Raw genomic sequence first — 18,704 nt, 5'->3', positions numbered from 1 at the left:
AGCCCCCAGCAGGCCCTCTTCCGTCTGTTTCCCTGCGTTGGCGTCAGCAGCGCTCTCCTGGGAAGAGGGTTTCACGTCTGGGAGGCTTTGCATGGCATTCATCTCAAGTCCGCTCCTTCCGCGTCCCTGAGATGGGTGTCCCGTGTCAGTTTACACACCCCCTGGGATGGGGACTCAGTGGTTCTGTGGTCAAGTCATTCTAATAGCAGGAAGGACTTCTTGTCAGAAGGAGGCCAGCCTCACCTGCCTCTTGGTTTGGGGTTGGTTCTGGCTCCAGTGGAGGCGGCCCTTGCCCCAGCTCTTGCTCACCTCCCTCCCTTCCTGTTTCCTGCCTCCCAGCATGCAAGCCCCCTGGGAGCAGGGTCCTGGCCCCCACGTCCATGGGGCGCCAAGGTTCCACGGGGCAGGGGGTAGGGGGCAGGGCTACAAGCAGGCAGGTGTGGGGAGAGGAGGGAGGGAGACACACGGTGATGAAGGAGAAACTTAAAGGATCTTCATTTCATAAATACATTTTTTTCCTTTTCAATGAAAAAGCTGCAATTAGAAAAATGCCTGGGGGGTGGGGCCAGGCTGGGCTTCCTGGGGGAGAGGACAGACGGTTCTCAGACCTGGACTACGGCCCTCTGCACCTTCCAGGGAGGAGGCTCATCCTGCTACGATCTACCCGCCCCACCCCCCCCGCACTGGGGACCTGGTGTAGGATACACGGGCGGCCGTCACCGAGCCACAGTGGCTAGGGACAGTCACAGAACCACCGCACAATGTCCAGAGAGGTTCAGTCCATGGCCTCGCTGGCTGCCGACCTGGCTCCACCTCAGAGCTGCGGCCCCTTGGCACAGCGGGCTTGTGGGACGGAGAAGGGAACCGGCTGGCCCGGGCCGTGGCTCCCAGGCAGACACAAGAATATTTACAACGAGGTGCTGGATAAAACTCCAGCTCCTCCAGGGGTTCCCCGGGGAGGGGAGGCAGACGGGTGGGGACGGTCCTTCACTTGGGCAGCCCGTTCTTCATGCCCAGCTGTTCCTTGAGGGCCTGCAGCTGGCCCAGACTGATGTTGCTGCCGCCACAGACAATGACCACGATGGAGGACAGCGGGGCCCGGAGCTTGCCCTCTCCTTGCAGCTTCTGGATCACGTGGCTGTACACGGCAGCCAGGGCTGCCCCACAGGCGGGCTCCACCAGGATCTTCTCGTCATCTGTGGAGGAGGGAGTGATGAGGTGGGACCTGGGGGCAGGGCACAGGGGTGCTCTTGGGCCATAGGGAAAGCCTGAGGGTGTGAGCCACTGGGCTCTCTCTCTCGGCCCTGACCACAGACTCCGGTCCCAGGCCAAACCTCCCCTCACTGCCCCAGCTTGACCTTCCAAGTCCCGATCATGACTCGGTTTCATTAGGAGTGCGGGCACTGATAAAATGATTGTAACTGCCTGAGCCCTGTGTTGAGAAGGCTTGAGTCATCATCTGAGCAAGACTGCCGTGGTTGATGAGCCCACTGAGTGCTAATACAGATAAGTGGCAGTGTGAGTGCTTACTGTGTGTGTGTGTGTGTGTGTGTGCGCTTGCACACATGTGCATGTGTCATCCCTGACCTACACTGAACCCAGAAGGAAACCGGTCTACTTACAGACCCATTTCTGAAGCCAGGCCTGAGGCCCATACTTTCCCTTTTCACCTGGACTACCAGGAAGCTCAAGGTTCGCATTTTTAAATATTTTATTGCTATTCCTGCTGTCATGGTTATCAAGCTGACTTCTTCACTTGTGGTTTTGGCCTTTCTACTTCTACAACTGCATTGTATTACCTTTCATGAGTGGGAAGTTCTAGGAAGGGGTGGGAGATTGGGGTGGGAGATAGGACTGTCAGGAAAGTTTGCAGGGAATGGGATCTCTTAGGATACCATGTGGATAGCCAGTTAGTTCCTGAGCTAGCAGATCAGGTCTTGAAAGAACGCAGCACATACCCACGAATTTCTCAATGGCGGCCACAGCCTCCTGGTCCGAGATGACTTCAGAGAAGATGGGGTGTTCCTGAAATAGCTTCAGGGCCTGAGCCCCCACAGTCTTCACGCACAGGGCCTTGGCCACACTGGGAAAGGTGGGGATGGGGAAAAGGAGGGGAATGGGGGAAACAGGAGGGAGGAGGGAGGCAGAGATTGGGATGAGGAGGGATGGAAAAAGAAAGACGGATTTGAGAGGGAGGAGGGAAGCAGGGTCCATGGGCAGGCTCCCCGATAGTAAAGTCTTTTTTAATAAGGCACAGAGGCTTGACTGGGGGTAAATAGCATATCTTGCGCAGGTATTAAGTGCCAAGGATTTTGCGGGCATTATTTAATTCTCACAACCATTTTTGCTGTTCATTGGTTCGATTTTAATGGGAGAGGAAGTCAAGACAGAGAGTATGCAGGTCACTTGCCCGAAGTTATGTGCCTAGGCAGTGGTGGTGTGAGCACTTCAAGCGGGATCCTTGTCACTCCAGGACCTGCACTCATCATCAGGGTGTTCACTTTCTCCCTGCTCCCTGGAGTCATCACTTTCTATTCCCAGCTTGCCCAGGAGCACCTGGGGCCTGAACCACCTTAGTCCTAAGCCTGGCATAGCTCACAGTAGGCACTCGACAATTATTTCCTCAATCCCAGCAGTGCAGGATCAGAGCCCAAATGGTAGCTCCTGGGTGCCAGGCTCAAGGATCCAGAATTCTGGGCTCAGTCTTCCCTCTCTGTGGTAAGGCCTTGTCTACCCAATATCTATTCTAGCTGCACACATGGAGACCTGGTAAGAAGACATTTCCCCGCCTCCCTTGCAGTAGCTGTGGCCATGTGACTAAGTTCTGGTCAATGAGAGGAAAGTAGAAGTACTGTGTCTGTCTTTAAAGAGAAGGGGCATCACTTCTGCCCTCCCTTTCTCCTGCCAGATGGAGTGTGGGTGTGATAGTCGGCACTTACGCAGCTATTTTGGGCCGTAGGGCTACATGATAAGGATGATGGAGAACAAACTCAAGGGACCTGTGCCCTGGCTTCTTGGAGCCCCTGGACTGCCTACCTGTAGACACTTCTTTCATTTTGTGTAAAGTTCAATCTGGTTTAAGGCACTGTTATTTGGGGCTCCTATATAATGTGACAAACCTAATCCTAATTAAATACCATCTGTCAAATGTTGGGGACTGGAATACGAACTTGGGAGCAGGGGCTGTGTTTATTCACCACTCTGGTCCAGGATCAGCAGTGCTTATGTACAGGAGGGGCCCAGTAAATGGCAAATGAATGAGGTGTGCAAACCCCTGTCACAGGGCAGTCAATACATGCTTAATATTGGACTCCGTGTGAGAAAGCATGACGTTCACGGTAGTGAGTCACGCAGACTTGGGTCCAGTCCCAGCAGTACCACTCACTGGCTGTGTGACTTTGGACAAGTGACCAGAGCCTCGGTTTCCTCATCTCTAAAATGGGACTGACATGGGGGGTCTACCTCGAAGCCAGCCCGAGGTGGGCTCCCCAAGGCTCACGAACAGCCAACAGAGGCAGCCCCGCTGCTCACCTGGTAACCTGGGGCAGGGAGACGAGCTTGCCGGCAGTGGTGGCAGCATGGAAGCTGTGGGCTCCGACGGTCTCCATGGCGATGACAGGCACGTCCCCCCAGCCCACCTCCTGCAGCCCCTGGACCACTCCACACAGCAGGCCCCCGCCACCCACCGACAGCGCGATGGCCCCTGGCTTGGTGCTCAGCGTCTCCTTCAGCTCCCTCACGATGGAAGTGTGGCCTTCCCTGGAGGGTGGGCGGGAGTTAAGGCTGGGCTCCCTGGAGACACGACGCAGGGACCCTAGAGATGCCCCTTGTCCTCATCCCAGGCAGCCGAGGGGCTTTGTGCTAGACGCCCCCTCCCCAACTCCTCCCCGATTTCCGGCTGCCAGCATCCCCATGTCCACCCAAAGGCGTCCTCCGGCTACTGGAGCTGCCTGCAAATGTAGGAGGAGACAACAGCCCTGGAGAGCAGCCCTCAGCCCATGTCTGTGGCCACCCGGAATGGTGGCAGGGGTGTATAAGCTCCCAGCACCCTCTCCCACAGTTGGATCACTCTGGTTTGGGTTCCACGCTGGCTCCCAGGGACCCCCAATGGGGTAAGCTCGGGCCATCCACCAAGGTCTGCCCGCCCCTGAGAGCCCTTTATCAAACGCTCTCTTCTGGCCTCTGCTCCCTCCCACCTTCCCTGCTACATCATCCCCCAGGTAAACTGCTTTTCCTGAAATCTTTGTCTTGGGGTTGGCTTTCAGGGGACCTGGCTGCAGGTACGTGTGCATCCGGGCTCTCATGAGCACTCATGGCCTCGGGGAACAGGCACTGGCACCCGTGTGTGGGCACCTGCTCTCTCCCGATGGCATGCCCACGCACGTACAGCTGCTGTGCCCGGTGGGTCGATGACGTGCATTGTGGCAGGTGCCCACCCAGGGGTGTGGGAGATGGACCCCACCTGCGCCAGGGGACTCTGGGCTCCACGTACCAGATGAGGGGGTCGTCAAAGGGCGGAATGTAGACCCAGCCTGGGTTGTTCTTTGCCAGGGCCTTGGCCAGCTCGAAAGCCTCGTCCAACATCTGCAAGACCACGGCAGAGGTCGGAGGAGGTGAGGGGCTGGGGGACCCTGCCCTGCCACCAGACGCCCTCCGCGGCCCCTGCCCTGGGTTGGTACTCACCTCACCTACCACCTTGACGATGGCACCCTCATTCTTGAGCCGCTCGATGGTGAGGGCAGGTGTGGTGCTGGGCACCACGATGGTGGCGGGGATGCCCAGCTTCCTGGCAGCATAGGCGGCTGCCATGCCTGCGTTGCCAGCTGCCAGGGATGGGGGTGGAGAGTGTGTCAGGGCAGGAGGGCCTGGGAGCCCGACTGGGACTGCTCATCTCCAACCTTGGGACTCTGAACACCTCCCTGAGGGACTGCTTGCTTCCCCCTGGAATTCCAAACTGCGGCTACTGCGGATGTTTGTCCTGGCTCGTCGCTTGGGAAACCAGGGCCCAGAGAGGTAGAGCGCCTGGCCCGGGGACACACAGCAGGGCACAGGAGGAGGCAGGGAGACCACTTACCTGAGGAGCAGACGAAATGTTCACAGCCTTGCTCAGCCCACTGTAGAGACAAGGTGGGGAGGGTGAGGCCCTCCTCCCAGTCTTCCCCCGGGCTCTCCCCGCCACACTGGAGTGCTTCCCAGTGATTCCAGTATACACTGGCCTCTCCTTCCTTCACACAGATTTTGCGCTGCCCTAGCCTCTCAGATGACATCGCTCCTCCCAAAGAGACTGGCTCAGGGAAGTGTTGGGGGGGTGGGCAGTGGGGGAAGCAGGCAAATGACAGCTCTGGGATCAGTCCACGAGGAGACCCTCTGGGGTGGGCACCCCTTCTCTAGAGGGAGGGCTACTAGCAGATACTGGAGCATTGTGGGAGTCAGCACACCACACTGGCCTGGCCCTGCTGAGGAAAAAGGACCAGCCACCCCAGCTCCAAAAATGCAGAGCCCCGCCCATACATTCTTGCACAGGTGTCCAATGCCGCGGATCTTGAAGGAGCCCGAAGGTTGAGCACTGTCCATCTTGAGGTAGACACTGGTGCCTGCCACTTTGGACAGGGACATGCTGTCACGGATGGGGGTCTTGACGTGCAGGGGCTCTCCAGATGTCATCGCTGGGAGGAAGGAAGGACACGCAGATGGTCAGGAGAGCCAGCCGTGGTGAAGGCCGCTGCCATGTAACCCTCAGCATGCCTGCGAGTGACCCCTCCCCTCGTTTCCCATGAGGCCGAGGGAAGAGCCCAGACGAGGAGCATCCTGGAGACCTGAATTCAAATCCCAGCTGAGCTGCCTACTCACCAGGTGACATCATGCAAGCAATCCCGCCTCAGCCTCAGCTGCCTCATCTGTAAAATGGGGACAAGGACTCCCCCCCCACCCCACAACAGGCTGGGAAGCTGTGAACTTCAGAAATAACACTCAGACCTTGCACATTTCAAGGCATGTGAGATGAGGATGGATTTGCAGGTGCTGAGTCAGAGTGAGTTCAGTGCTTTGGCTCAGTGAACCAAAGATGGTTCAGTGCTAAAAAAGGGGCAGGACAGCAGGTGTAGTCTATTTGTGCAAAAACATGGGGACACACACACACATAATCCATAAGCTTCTGCGTACATAGAACATCTTAGGAAACACACAAGAAACTCATGAGGGTGAGGGGCTTCTGGGGAGAGGGCTGGCACTCAGCATCCCTTTTGTGCTTTTTGAAAGTTTTATTGTGCATAGGAAATATCGATTTAAATGCATGTATTTTTTCATACTGACCTTCGGAAAGCCCCATCCCCAGTTAGAGTAGACTTTTTTTTTTTTAAAGATTTATTTATTTGACAGATAGAGATTACAAGTAGGCAGAGTGGCAGGCAGAGAGAGAGAGAGAGGAGGAAGCAGGCTCCCAGCCAAGCAGAGAGCCCGATGCGGGGCTCGATCCCAGGACCCTGGGATCATGACCTGAGCTGAAGGCAGAGGCTTTAACCCGCTGAGCCACCCAGGTGCCCCTAGAGTAGACTTTTTATAATAATTATTTTATTATGTAATCATCATTTCTAAAGTGATTACCATGTGCCACACACTGTTTTAAGCTTTATAGATATTAATGCATTTAATCCTTTTAACAATCCCAGGAGGCGCGTTATTAGTCCATTCTCCTGATGCGCAACAAGGCTCAGATTGTGTTTCCCAGAATGCCCACTGCAAAACTCTTGCCATCCCACATGCATCTCTTATGGTGTGACACAGATGCTTTTCCCAGTGAGAGGTGGGGCCTGTGCTTCCTGCTCGGGGACCCTGGAGGAGCGGGTGGCCTGTGGCTGTAGGTGGAAGGGACACTCTGTGGCCTCCAAGCATCGCAGTGGGGGTGAATATTTAACAAGATTCTGCAAAGAAAAACCAAGCCCTGATTTGCTGTGTGTGCACTTCTGTGCTGTACATGACTTTCCCCAAGGCCACTTCAAGCTACCAACACGACGTCACTGAGCGTGGAGCTGGGAAGAGATGGCACGGTCTGCTCTCTGGAGCCCGAGTGAGCCGGCTCCACTCCAGCCCCGCTCCCAAGGCGAGGCCACGGAAGGGAACACAGCCTCTGCCTGGCTGTCTCTCTCCGGCAGCTCCGTCTCCAACCCCGGCTGCCGTGATGGGAATAAGCCCAGGCCTCACGCAGAGGGCACATGTAGGTAGTCTACCTGACAGCGGATGGCCAGTGTCTCCTGCCAGACATGGGAGGTGACCTTGAGACATCAGCTACCATCACAGTCACACGGTGGCAGCGGCAGATGTCTGAGAGACCCCAGTGAGAACTGCCTGCTGACCCCAGTTAAGCCCCAGAGCCACGAGAGACAGCAATCCAATGATTGCTATTGTTTTAGGTGCCTACACCTTGGGCCATAGGGACTGGAATATTAATGTGACTTGCCCGAGGCCACACAGCTCAGGGACAGGGGAGGAAGGATTTGAATTCAGACAGTCTAGCGCAGGAGCTAGGTTCTCTCCAGGACCATGGGCGTGGCTCGGACCGCCTGGTCTGACCGACTCTGGGTGATCAAAAAGCTGATGTGGCCCAGAGTCTGGACACAGACGTGCAGCTCTTCCTCCTCCTCTTCTCCTGGATTCTCCCCAACTTGGGCTGAGCCAGAATTTTATCAGCAGGTGGTTGGGTGAGTAGCCTATCTGGTCCCCGCCCCCAACGTCCTCCCTTATCCTAGAAGGCCAAGCAAGGACGGCTGTCTCTCTCCACGCACCTCCCCATTTCTAATGATACCACCTGGGACAGCCCGAGGCTTGGCCACCAGCCCTTTCCAGGCTGAGCTAGATATACCTTGGTAGAAGACAAGTGAGGGATGGGGTTCCTGACCACCCCACTAGCCTTAGCACCCCCAAATAGGGATAGTTCGTGTCTGTCTGAATTAACTAACATTCAGGGTCTGGGAGGGGGTGCTCTCCCCTAGATCTCTTGAACCAAAGCCAGGAACGAGAGGCACTCCTTTACAGGAACATCCCATATCTTTTTTTTTTTTTTAAAGATTTTATTTATTTATTTGACAGAGAGAGATCACAAGCAGGCAAAGAGGCAGGCAGAGAGAGTGAGAGGGAAGCAGGCTCCCCGCAGAGCAGAGAGCCGGACGCGGGACTCATCCAGGACCCTGAGATCATGACCTGAGCCGAAGGCAGCAGCTTAAACCACTGAGCCACCCAGGTGCCCCCATCCCATATCTTTTTGAATTAACTTTAATTAGCCTCCCGGAGGTTCTCCCCGAAACAACAGCACCCCCGTTCTGGCTCAGTGGACCTTGTGACCTTGCCAAGCCCTGGCCTCAGGGAGCTCTCCTGGTTGGAGTGGGAAGCATGGCCCACAAGACCCCTTTCAGGTAGATTTGGGAAGTCTTCTCCCCCACCTGTGTCTGGCTGCCTTCAGGTGAGGGGCAGGGACCCCCTATGGGCATCACTCCTTCTAGCACAACATCTTGAAGTTGTGCGGAACATGGAGGAGGGCAGGCGCTCTGCCTTTGTGTCCCCTCTCGGTCAGAACTCACTCCCCTCTCACTCGGCTCAAAGCAAGAGTTCAATAAAAACGAACTATTATTATATCTGACTGGACATTTTAAGTGCATGGTCTCATATCATCTTTACAACAACCTTACGAGGAAGGGTCTGTTATTATTCCCATTTTAGAGATGAGAACACTGAGGCCCAGAGCTATGCCGACCCAGCCAGTCTGGCTTCAAAGCATGGGTTTTTAGGTTCAAATGCCTCTACCTCCTCCACTGTCCCCAGAACCTCTTCTCCCTGCCCTTGGCCCCAGGCACTCCAGATTGTAGGTGGCGGAGGAGCGGGTACTTACCTGCCCAAGGTGGTGGAGCTGGGCGGCCTGGACCGAGGGAGCAGACCGGGAAGGGATGGCCTGGAGACGGTCTAGATGGATAGACTGGGTAGAGAGTCCTCAGAGAGATGGAGGGCAGATGGACAGGTAGAATGTCTCCTGAATTGTCCCAGGGGCTATGGATCTGGGGCTTTGGTCCGGGGCTTTATTCCCAGGGCGCCTCCGGGCAGCCAATGGGGGCCCAGGGATGGCCACGCCCCCCGCCAAACCCCGCCCCTGGCCCGCTGCCCTGGGGCTTCCAGGAGGCGAGGGGGAAGCTGGCTGAGCTTCTGCTGGCAGCTTCCTCCGGGCTCTCCCCCATTCACCCCTCCCCTTCCCATCCTCAGCTTCTTCAGTCGCTAGTGAGAACAACACCTGCTTCCCAAGACTGTTCCCAAAGGCTTGCAGGATTGTAGGAGGACGGCCTGAGATCGTGCACTTCCCAGCTCTAGCATGTGCTTGGCACATAGTAGGCACCCAGGAAACACACCATGGGAGGAAGTGGATACTCTTATCATCCTCATTTTCAAGAAAAGAGAGGCTGAGACCCAGAGAGTAAGAGATGAGCTGGCATTTGAACCAGTCTGCCTGCTATAGTGTAAATGGCCTTTCCCTGTCATCCTTTAGGACTCTAGTCTTGAAGGGGCAGATGGCTTTACGCGTATGAGCCAGACGGCTCAGGGTTCAAATCCTGGCTCTGCCATTTTCCAGCCGTGTGGCCCGGGCCAGGTCAGTTTGCTTCCCTGAGCCTCCCTTTGCCCATCTGTAAAATGGGGATGAAAATGGAGCGTCCCTCCTCAGATGAGATGACATAACAATGTATGTGTAGGTATGGGGCCTGGACCTGAGTGTTCAGTGTTAGCAGCCATCATCATCATCTTCATCATCACATGCACCTGAACTCACTCCCTGCCCCATGCCAAGCCTCCTGCCTGTCCCTGGCTGTGTGCAGGGGTCTGTCTGGATGTCCACAGGGGTGGTGTGCCCAAACACGTCCGGCCGGATCTTTTCCTGGTCCCCTCAACAAAGCTCTCTTGTCCCGTTGGCCAGGACGAGAATAGCAATGAGACAGAGGGCAGTGAGGGCACCAGCAGCCCGCACAACGGTCCCTCTCTGTGGGACAAGCTGACCTTCCTCAGGGACTCCCAAGCCCTCTTCTCAGCAGAACGTCCACGCGCATGCGCAGGAGATACAGGGTGGCCAAACTGACACCACGTGGGCGTCGTGGAGGTCCCATGCAGGCACAGCATCCCTGGGTGCCTCTGAGTGTATACAGTCGGCCCTCACGTTGCCCGGCTTCTGCTTGTGTCTGATCCCCAGCCAAGTGTTGCTGCGTGGGGTTTCACTGAACTCTCCAACCACCAGGTGAGTGGGCATTTTAAGTCGGGTGTCCCAGGTGAGGGGACAGGCTCAGGAATTCTGAGCCCTTTGCAGACATGAGGCTGATGAGAGGGGACAGGTGGAGGCCAGTGGGGGCATCTGGCCCAGCGGTGTCACATTCACAGGACCCAGATGTGGGCTTTGGGTGTTGTGTCCATGTGAGGTTATCCACACGGCCAGGGGTGACAACTGTCTCATCATGTTGGATTCGTCTCCTCTCCTCCGCGGCAGCAGCATTGGGACTGGGGGAGGGCAGGGAGGGGCAAGGGGTGCAAGGAGGCGATCCTGTCCTTCCTGGGTCCTCTGCATATTACTCCATTGGTTTGGACAAGAATGCGTCATGTCCTGTCTGAGTGCATCCTTTTTTAAAAACAACTCTTTTGAGCTACAATTCACATACCATATACTTCACCCATTTATGGAGCATCAGTTTTAGAACACTTCATCACCCCAAAGAAAAACCCCATACCTGTTTCCAGTTGCTCCCCTTTCCCCCTCCCTGCAGCCCCCAGCAATCACCGGTCTGCTTTCTGTCTCTGTGGATTCTCCTGTTTTGGACATTTCCTGTCAATGGAACCATAGGGCGTGTGGTCTTTTGTGTCTGGCTTCTTCATTTAGTCATTTGACAGACAGAGATCACAAGTAGGCAGAGCAACAGGCAGAGAGAGGGGGAAGCAGGCTCTCCGCTGAGCAGAGAGCCCGACTCGGGGTTCGATCCCAGGACCCTGAGACCATGATCCAAGCCCAAGGCAGAAGCGTTAACCCCCTGAGCCGCCCAGGCGCCCCCGCACCATGTTTTCAAGATAGAGCTGTACTGTAGTATGTGCTTCGTTCCTTTACATAGCTGAATACTATTCCATCATAGTGATGGGCCACGTGCTTATTATCCAGTCAGCAGTGGGTACACATTTCCTGTCTGGATATAGCTTCATTTTTAAATATATATGAAATATGCAGGGCGCCTGGGTGGCTCAGTGGGTTAAGCATCTGCCTTCCACTCAGGTCATGGTCCCGGGGTCCTGGGATCGAGTTCCGCATCGGGCTCCCTGCTCAGCGGGAAGCCTGCTTCTCCATCCACTTGCCTCTCCCTCTGCCTGCTGCTCCCCCCCCCCCCCGGCTTGTGCTCTCTCTCTCTCTGACAAATAATTAAATAATTAAGAAAATAATTTAAAATAACTTAAAATAAAAAAAAAAAGAAGAAATATGTAGGGATGACTTTAGCTCAGGTCATGATCCCGGGGTTCTGGGATCGAGCCCTGCATTGGGCTCGCTGTTCAGCTGGGAATCTGCTTCTCTCTCCCCCTCTACCTCTGCCCCCAACTTGTGCCCACGCACTTTCTCTCTCTCAACTAAATAAAATCTTAAAAGAAATACATATATATACATGTGTGGACGCATGTGTGCCTCTGTATCCTATCATGTGGGTGGGAACCCAAGACCCTAGGAGGGCAGGGGATTCACCCAAGAGAAGAGAATAGAGCAGATGCAGGAAGAGTGGCCATGTGACGGGGACATTCTCACCAGGCAGCTGCTGGAGGGTCCTGGGGGAAGGCTAGCCGCTGCCAGTGTGCAGCCATCGGGGGCATCTGTTTGGGCCGGTGACTACAGCATCCCAACATGTGTCAGTTTTCATACAGCAAGTGCGTGACTTTTCTGACAGGCCCAAGTTTTAATCCAACTTCTCTCATCGATTTGCTGTGTGACCTTGGATGTGTTGCTTAACCTCTCTGTGCCTCAGTTTCTTTAACTGATAGTAGTGTCCAACTCTTAGATTTGTAATGAGGATTTAAACCTAATTGGTGTGAAGTTATAAGGATAGTACGCAGTGACTTGTGGGCACTTACTAGGTGATGGTCATCTTTATTTTCTGGTGCTCAAGAGGGCATTTGAGTCCCTAGTTCTGGGTGATGGGGCATGAGGAACTTCCTCTCCCATCTATTCCTCCTTTAAAATACCTTCAGAAGTAGGGGAGGAAAGTGAAAGTCACCTTCCCCCATTTAGCAGATGGGCAAACTGAGGTTTGGATTTATCCTATGCAGAAAGGTGAGGACAGAGCCCATAGTCCCAGGAGGAGGGGCGGGAGTCTGGCTGGGGGACTTTGGGTAAATTTCCAGCCTCGCCTCCACCTGCTGGCTCTATTACATCACACCCTCCCCAGAAGTGTCCCCGAGGATGGCCAGATCGGTATGTCCTTGACTGTGGGAGGTGGGGATACTGATTGTTTTCACAGCTTCAAGAGGAACGGGCAGCTCTCATCTGTTTGTCCACTGTGGCTGGAACAGCCAATCCTGGAGTCTGCGGATTGGTTAAGGTCTCAGGCTCCTGAGTCCATCACACCTGGGTTGAAACTGACACCCAGCTGTGACCTCAGAGAACTCACTTAACTTCCCTTAACCTTGGTTTCTGGCTGCCAGAAATGGGGACGAACCAGCCTGGTGCCAGGTGTGGAATAAGGGCTCAAAGAATATAGCTGCTATTATGCTTATCTTTGGTTTTGTTATTATAATCCAGAACCTTCCCAAACCTTCTGGTCCCTTTTCCCTGAGTCTTCCCTCCTCACTCATGTTTCCTCCTTGTCAAGTCTGGGTTGGTACCTCTTTGGGATTCTGCAGCCTGGCAGCCCCTGGAGTCTCTTCCCAGGGGCTCATGAGCAGACTTAGGACAGGTCTGCACTGACCCCTTCCCTGCTGGACTCCCCTCTCCTGCCTCCATCCACTCAGCATCCTATGGGGCACAGGACAGCTCCCTCTACCCTCCACCAAAGGATTATCTGGCCCCAAATGTCAGTAGTGTCAGGGTTGAGAGACTCTGCCTAAGAGTAATATGGAACAAGATGAATATCTCCCTCATTCTATCTTCTGTACTTCTATTAATATGACCAGGAGAAATTAACTAATCCCACGCAGGTGAAATGCGCTTAATCTTAAAAGCCTGTTGTTCTATATCCAACAGCTACTCAATCGACCTCCAGAGAAGTTAAAAGATTTATTTTCTTGGTGAAATTAACCCAATTAGATCAGGTGTATCTTGTTTTGATGTACTTAATCTCTGTAGCTTCCACCATAGGACTTGGCACCCAGCCCTCTTCGTGCTCGTTCACCTGGCTTCAGTCCATCATTTGATTCGATTGAGACTTTGTGACCCTTTCTTGGGTCAATCGACAACGCCATCTGTAGTGATGCTTCCCCGCTTTGCGTCATCCAAAAATGTGGCAAACAGTCTCTTGGTGGACCCTTATGGCTAAAACTGGCCACAGCCAAGGTCAGAACCCCATGGCCACACTGGGCCTCCCCCTTGGGCTTATCATCACCCATCCATCAACATGTGATGGGTGGAGTTGGCCAGGTCCAGAGGGCCCGTGAGGGATTTTTGTCCAAAGTTCATAGAAAAATCAAGATATTTGCAGTAGGATTAACTCTCAGACCACAAACTCCATGTGCAACAAATGGAGACTTCTTTGTTTTCCCTTAACTTGGCTTAATTTTTATTTCAAGAAGATAATTCATTGGAGGAAATGAGGGGTTTCCCCTTCTCACTAGAGATGGCAGGGACATTCAGGGGTGCTGAATGGTTCCGTTGTCTGCCCCCTGCCCCAGCTTGCCTGAGAGCCCCTTCCTCAGCCCCAGACACGTGGGTCCTTGTCCTACAGTCTGGGGCCCATGACAACCATTCCAGAGAATGGTTGGCAACTCAAGGTGGCTTCCCCCTGAGTTGTGGCCATTGTCATAAAGTCTTTCTCTTATTTTGCTATTACTTCCATTCCTAGAGGCAGAAAGCTCTCCCTGCTTGTAGGATGCCCGCCTTCCCCATCCCCCAGCAGTGGAGCTCGGGACTAGACTCCTACCAACTGTTAATTTTGCAGGACGTTTTCGAGCCAGTGGTTAAAGCTTTCGTTGCTTGGAACTGTCCACTGTGGGAGTGTTGACACCATGGAAATCAGCAAATGCTACAAATCAGGACTCTTTTTTGCTAGCTTGCTTGCTTTCCGTCCCTGTATTTTTCTCTCTGTCTCTCTCTCCTTCCTGGGGGCGGGGGGTGGGGAGTAAGGGGGAGGCAGTGATACATTAGTATTCTCAAAAGATAATTTCTCCCTCACACATGCCCCGTTGCATTCATTTTCCCGATTGTGCAGACAAATAACTGGCAAAGGGAAAAAAAATAAAGACGCTGATCGTGGGATAGCTCTCACTCATTGCCCCTTGTTTATCTAATGGTTGCGACTGATGTCTTTTCCAGCTTTTTCTCTGTCCTCCACTAGCTTCTCGACATCTCTGTCCAAGGCTTGGGTTTGTCAATGGAGCTCTATTTTTTTAATTAATTAATTATTTCAGCGTAAGAGTATTCATTGTTTTTGCACAACACCCAGTGCTCCATGCAATACGTGCCCCCCCTATTACCCACCACCTGGTTCCCCCAATCGCCCACCCCTGCCCCTTCAAAACCCTCAGGTTGTTTTTCAGAGTAATGGAGCTCTATTTTAATGACAACAAAACCAGCCTCATTATTTGAGTCCTCTCTGAGGAGAAGCTTTCTGCAAAGAATTCGCTCTTAAGGGGTGTTCGTATTTTCCACTACTTTTGCAGGTTTGGGCATAGGGACTTAAAAGAACCCTCTTTTGGGATGCCTGGGTGGCTCAGTGGGTTGAGCATCTGCCTTCGCCTTGGGTTGTGATCCCGGTGTCCTGGGATCGAGTCCCACATCGGGCTCCTTGCTCGGCAGGGAGCCTGCTTCTCCCTCTGCCTCTGCCTGCTGCTCTGTCTGTCTGTGCTCGCTCTCTCTCTCTCTAACAAATAAATAAAATCTCAAAAAAAAAGAGCCCTCTTTTTATTTCTGCATAGTTCTAGATTTACGGAAAAGGAAATCTAAAACTGTGTAGACAGTATTCTACACCATATTCCCGTCTCCCAGTTTCCCCTGTTATTAACAACAGTACCCTTAATGTGGTATGTTTGTCACAATTATTGATCCAATATCGATGCACTAGTATTCATTGAAGTCCATACTCTCTGCGGACTCCCTTAGTTTCCCCCTAATGTCCTTTCTCTGCTCCAGAGTCCCATCTAGGACAGTGCACTGTATTTTATCATTATATCTCCTTAAGCTCCTCTTGGCTGTGACCGTTCCCTAAACTTCCCTAGTTTTCTGTGACCTTGACAGTTTTGAATAGTACTGGTCATGGATTTTGTAATTTTTTTTTTTTTCTCATGAGTAGAATGGGTTATAGGATCTGGGGAGAAAGACCATGGAGGTAAAATGCTATTCTCAGCACATGCCTGTATCAATGACCAACATGGCTTACCACTGTTGATGTTGACCTTCACCGCCTGGTTGAAGTAGTGTTTATCAGGTGTCTTCAGTGGAAAGTTCCTTCCTTTTTTCCAGGTGTGGGATTTTTTTAAAGTTGCGTCTATCTGTATGCCACATGGATCCAGGGATGTTTCTATGGGGTCCTCACTGTCCTGTTTGGTAATTATCTTTCGTCTGCAGGTCCCTCAGATCTGTCTGTCTTGGGATGAGAGCATCATTACACAAAGCTGAAGGATTTATTAATGCCCCCCGCTTCCCTGGTGACAATGACCTGTATCATGTTGGGTCTACACCATCTCCTAGATAGATTCTTTAGACCTGTGCTGTCCATTCTGGTCACTGCTGGCCACTTGCAGTGTTTGAACTTAGTAAAAATTAAGCAAAATTTGCAATTTAGTTTTTCAAATGCACAAACACATTTCAAGGGGTCAGTGGCCACAGGTGATGAATGGCTAGTGTATTGGACAGGGCAGATGATGGGACATTTACCTTCACAATTTCATTATGGTCCCCTGCCCCCTTCCCTCTCTCCTCCTCCTCCCCACTTCCCCAGTCACCCCGGGACAACAAACGTGATCAGCATGATTCTCCTCAAGCCTGCAGGTGTTTACATGACTGGTATTTTAGGCACTTTGGGTCACCGTTCTTTGTTAAAAAAGAAAAGTTCTTACCCACTGTACATATATATTTTTTCATTTTCTCACTTACAATGCACCGTGAATATCTCTATAGGTCAATAAATTTAGATCTAATTTATTCTTTGCGATAGCTGCACGAAATTGCATGCTGAAGGTGTATGATGACTTACTCAACCACTTCCCAATGCAAAGGCATCCAAGCTTTCAGTTTTCTGTTTGTTTGTTTGTTTGTTACTGTGAAGATGATCCTAATAAACATTCTCATACTCTTATCCCCGCCTGGCACTTTTAATTTTAGAGAATAAATCTCCTAAATTAAGACTTCTTGGTCAAAGGAATGGGTGTTTATCAGTTGTAATCCATATCGACGGATCTATTTTCCATAAGGCTGCAGCAATTTCTGATCCCACCAGCAATGTGGGAACGTGCCTATTTTCCCTCATACTCACCAGCACTTGTTGTTATTGCTTTTATGCCTTTTAAAATTTTTTTGCCAACCCAATAATTTGTTGTTGTTATTGTTTTTGAAGGGCAGTTATTGTTGCTCTGATTTGCATTTTCCTGTTGCTGTGTCTATAACACTTCATGTATCTGTTTACTGACATGTTGACTATAAGCCAGGAGGTCCAGGAGTATCTGTCTTCATCTCTCTCTTCCTAGGGGTCTAGATTTTGGTTGTTTGGAGTAATGTTTTATGAGTGCAAAAATGAACGGCTTAATTCAGAAAGCCAGTTGGGATGTGGACCCGGGTCTTCTGACATTCAACACAGCACAGCATCTCAGCTGAGGTCTCGGACTTTTTGAGCCTTGCCAAGATAAGTATTTCAAACCCAGAAAGGGTCTCAAAACTAGGGGGCCGCTGGCTTACTCACCAGCGAGATTGCTTGCTTCACTGCCCCAGGCCCATTTCTTTCACCTGGTTTGTGCACCTGGGCCTCTGTGGCCTGGAAAGTGCATGACACAGAGTCCAAATGCGATTTGGGAGGACTCATCTCCTGTGTCTGGGGCTCTATCCCTCCTCCCCATGCTGTTCCCTCACCCTGGGGACATCTGGAGGTGAGGATGGTGAAATGAAGCTTAATGAATAACCCAGGGGACTGGCCTGGGTGAGTGTTTGGGGGTTCTAGGTGTCAGGGACAGGGGCTGGCTGACGAACATAGCTCTGGGCTCCGGGACAGGAAGGGTCAGTGACCTGGTCCACCTCTCTAGGCTTATCTGCTCTCTGATGCAGCCATCCTGGCACTCCCACCGTATGCTCTTCCAAGCCAAGTGCTCTGGAGCCAGGCCCCTCTGCTTCTGAACACTGGCTCTGCTACTGTTGTGTGACCTTGGAAAGTGACTTGGCCTTTCTGAGCTAGTCTGATTCCACAATAGAGGCTTTGTTACAACATACACCTCCCCAGGGTGTTGCAAACATTCTATGATATGATGATGTCATTCCTAACCTTTGAACATTCATTGCCACCTTTGGCGTTTCTGCCATATCTCTGTGTCATCTCTTATAATAACGCTAATACCAACAATAGCATCCAACACAGAAAGCACTTTCTACTGTTCTTTCTTTTTCTTTCATTTATTTATTTGACAGAGAGAGAGGGATCACAAGTAGGCAGAGAGGCAGGCAGAGAGAGAGGGAGAAGCAGGCTCCCCATTGAGTAGAGAGCCCCATGCGGGGCTCCATCCCAGGACCCCGAGACCATGACCTGAGCGGAAGGCAGAGGCTCAACCCACTGAGCCACCCAGGCACCCCACTTTCTACTGCTCTAAATAGTTTACATATATTAACCCATTTGATCCTCACATTAATTCTACCAGAGACTCCCTCAAAACCTAATTCCCAAAAGCCCATTGTTGGCCAGAAACCTTACCAATAACAGAAAGTTGGTTAACATGCATTTTGCGGGCTATATGTACTTTATACTGATTTCTTACAATAAAGTAAGCTGGAGAAAAGAAAATATTATTAAGAAAATCATAAGGAAGAGAAAATATGCTTATAGTCCTGTGCTGGAAAAAGTCCACATATAAATGGACCAGCGCAGTTCAAAGCCATGTTGTTCAAGGGCTGTCATGTTTCTTGTCCAAGTCTGAGTTGTGTGCTAAGGCTCCACTCTTCCAGGAAGCCCGCCCTCATTTCACCCAGACCCAGCTGCCCTGTGAGGACCTTCTGTCCTCTGTCTTCCTGGAGGTGGTAAAATTGTCACTGAATTGGATGGCTTCCTCTCCCCTCTAGTCCAGAGGCCACCTCAGGGTACAGACTGGGTTTAGCCATGGGTCTGTCCCCAGGCCAGGAGGACACCAGACAAGGATGTGTTTATGTTTAATGGGAAGATGATAATGAAGCTGCCAGAGTCCTCATCAGGGATCATGGCCAAGCAGCTCAACTTTACCCCAAGCAGTCAGAAGTTAATCATCAAACCTGGGGAGGTCACACTCGGTCCTAGAAGGGCAAAGAATATCTTGCCTGCCAGGTCCTTTCT

The 18,704-nt window shown here is 52.2% G+C and overlaps 1 protein-coding gene across 1 annotated transcript; it reads right to left on the bottom strand.

Moving 5' to 3' along the window:
- Positions 1 to 471: 471 nt before the first annotated feature.
- Positions 472 to 9,043, bottom strand: SDS (serine dehydratase). Its single transcript, XM_046025990.1, has 8 exons — positions 8,882 to 9,043; positions 5,512 to 5,666; positions 5,075 to 5,114; positions 4,684 to 4,823; positions 4,493 to 4,584; positions 3,532 to 3,759; positions 1,959 to 2,083; positions 472 to 1,196 (listed from the first exon to the last, which is right to left on the bottom strand). The coding sequence occupies exons 2-8, from the start codon at positions 5,662 to 5,664 to the stop codon at positions 988 to 990; spliced, it is 987 nt and encodes a 328-aa protein (XP_045881946.1). The 5' UTR covers positions 5,665 to 5,666; positions 8,882 to 9,043; the 3' UTR covers positions 472 to 987.
- Positions 9,044 to 18,704: the final 9,661 nt, after the last annotated feature.

Source organism: Meles meles, chromosome 12, assembly GCF_922984935.1.
Source record: "Meles meles chromosome 12, mMelMel3.1 paternal haplotype, whole genome shotgun sequence".
Classification (NCBI taxonomy): Eukaryota; Metazoa; Chordata; class Mammalia; order Carnivora; family Mustelidae; genus Meles; species Meles meles.
The sequence above is the reverse complement of the archived record's forward strand: the minus strand, read 5'-3'. Positions and strand labels throughout refer to the sequence as shown.

What these genes read in the sequence shown, in the direction of transcription:
- SDS (XM_046025990.1), bottom strand. Translation starts at nt 5,664, where the DNA reads ATGACATCTGGAGAGCCCCTGCACGTCAAGACCCCCATCCGTGACAGC. An exon ending in TTGGACACCTGTGCAAGAAT is followed by an intron (nt 5,115 to 5,511) that starts GTATGGGCGGGG and finishes TTGTCTCTACAG; the next exon opens with TGGGCTGAGCAAGGCTGTGA. An exon ending in ACATTTCGTCTGCTCCTCAG is followed by an intron (nt 4,824 to 5,074) that starts GTAAGTGGTCTC and finishes CATCCCTGGCAG; the next exon opens with CTGGCAACGCAGGCATGGCA.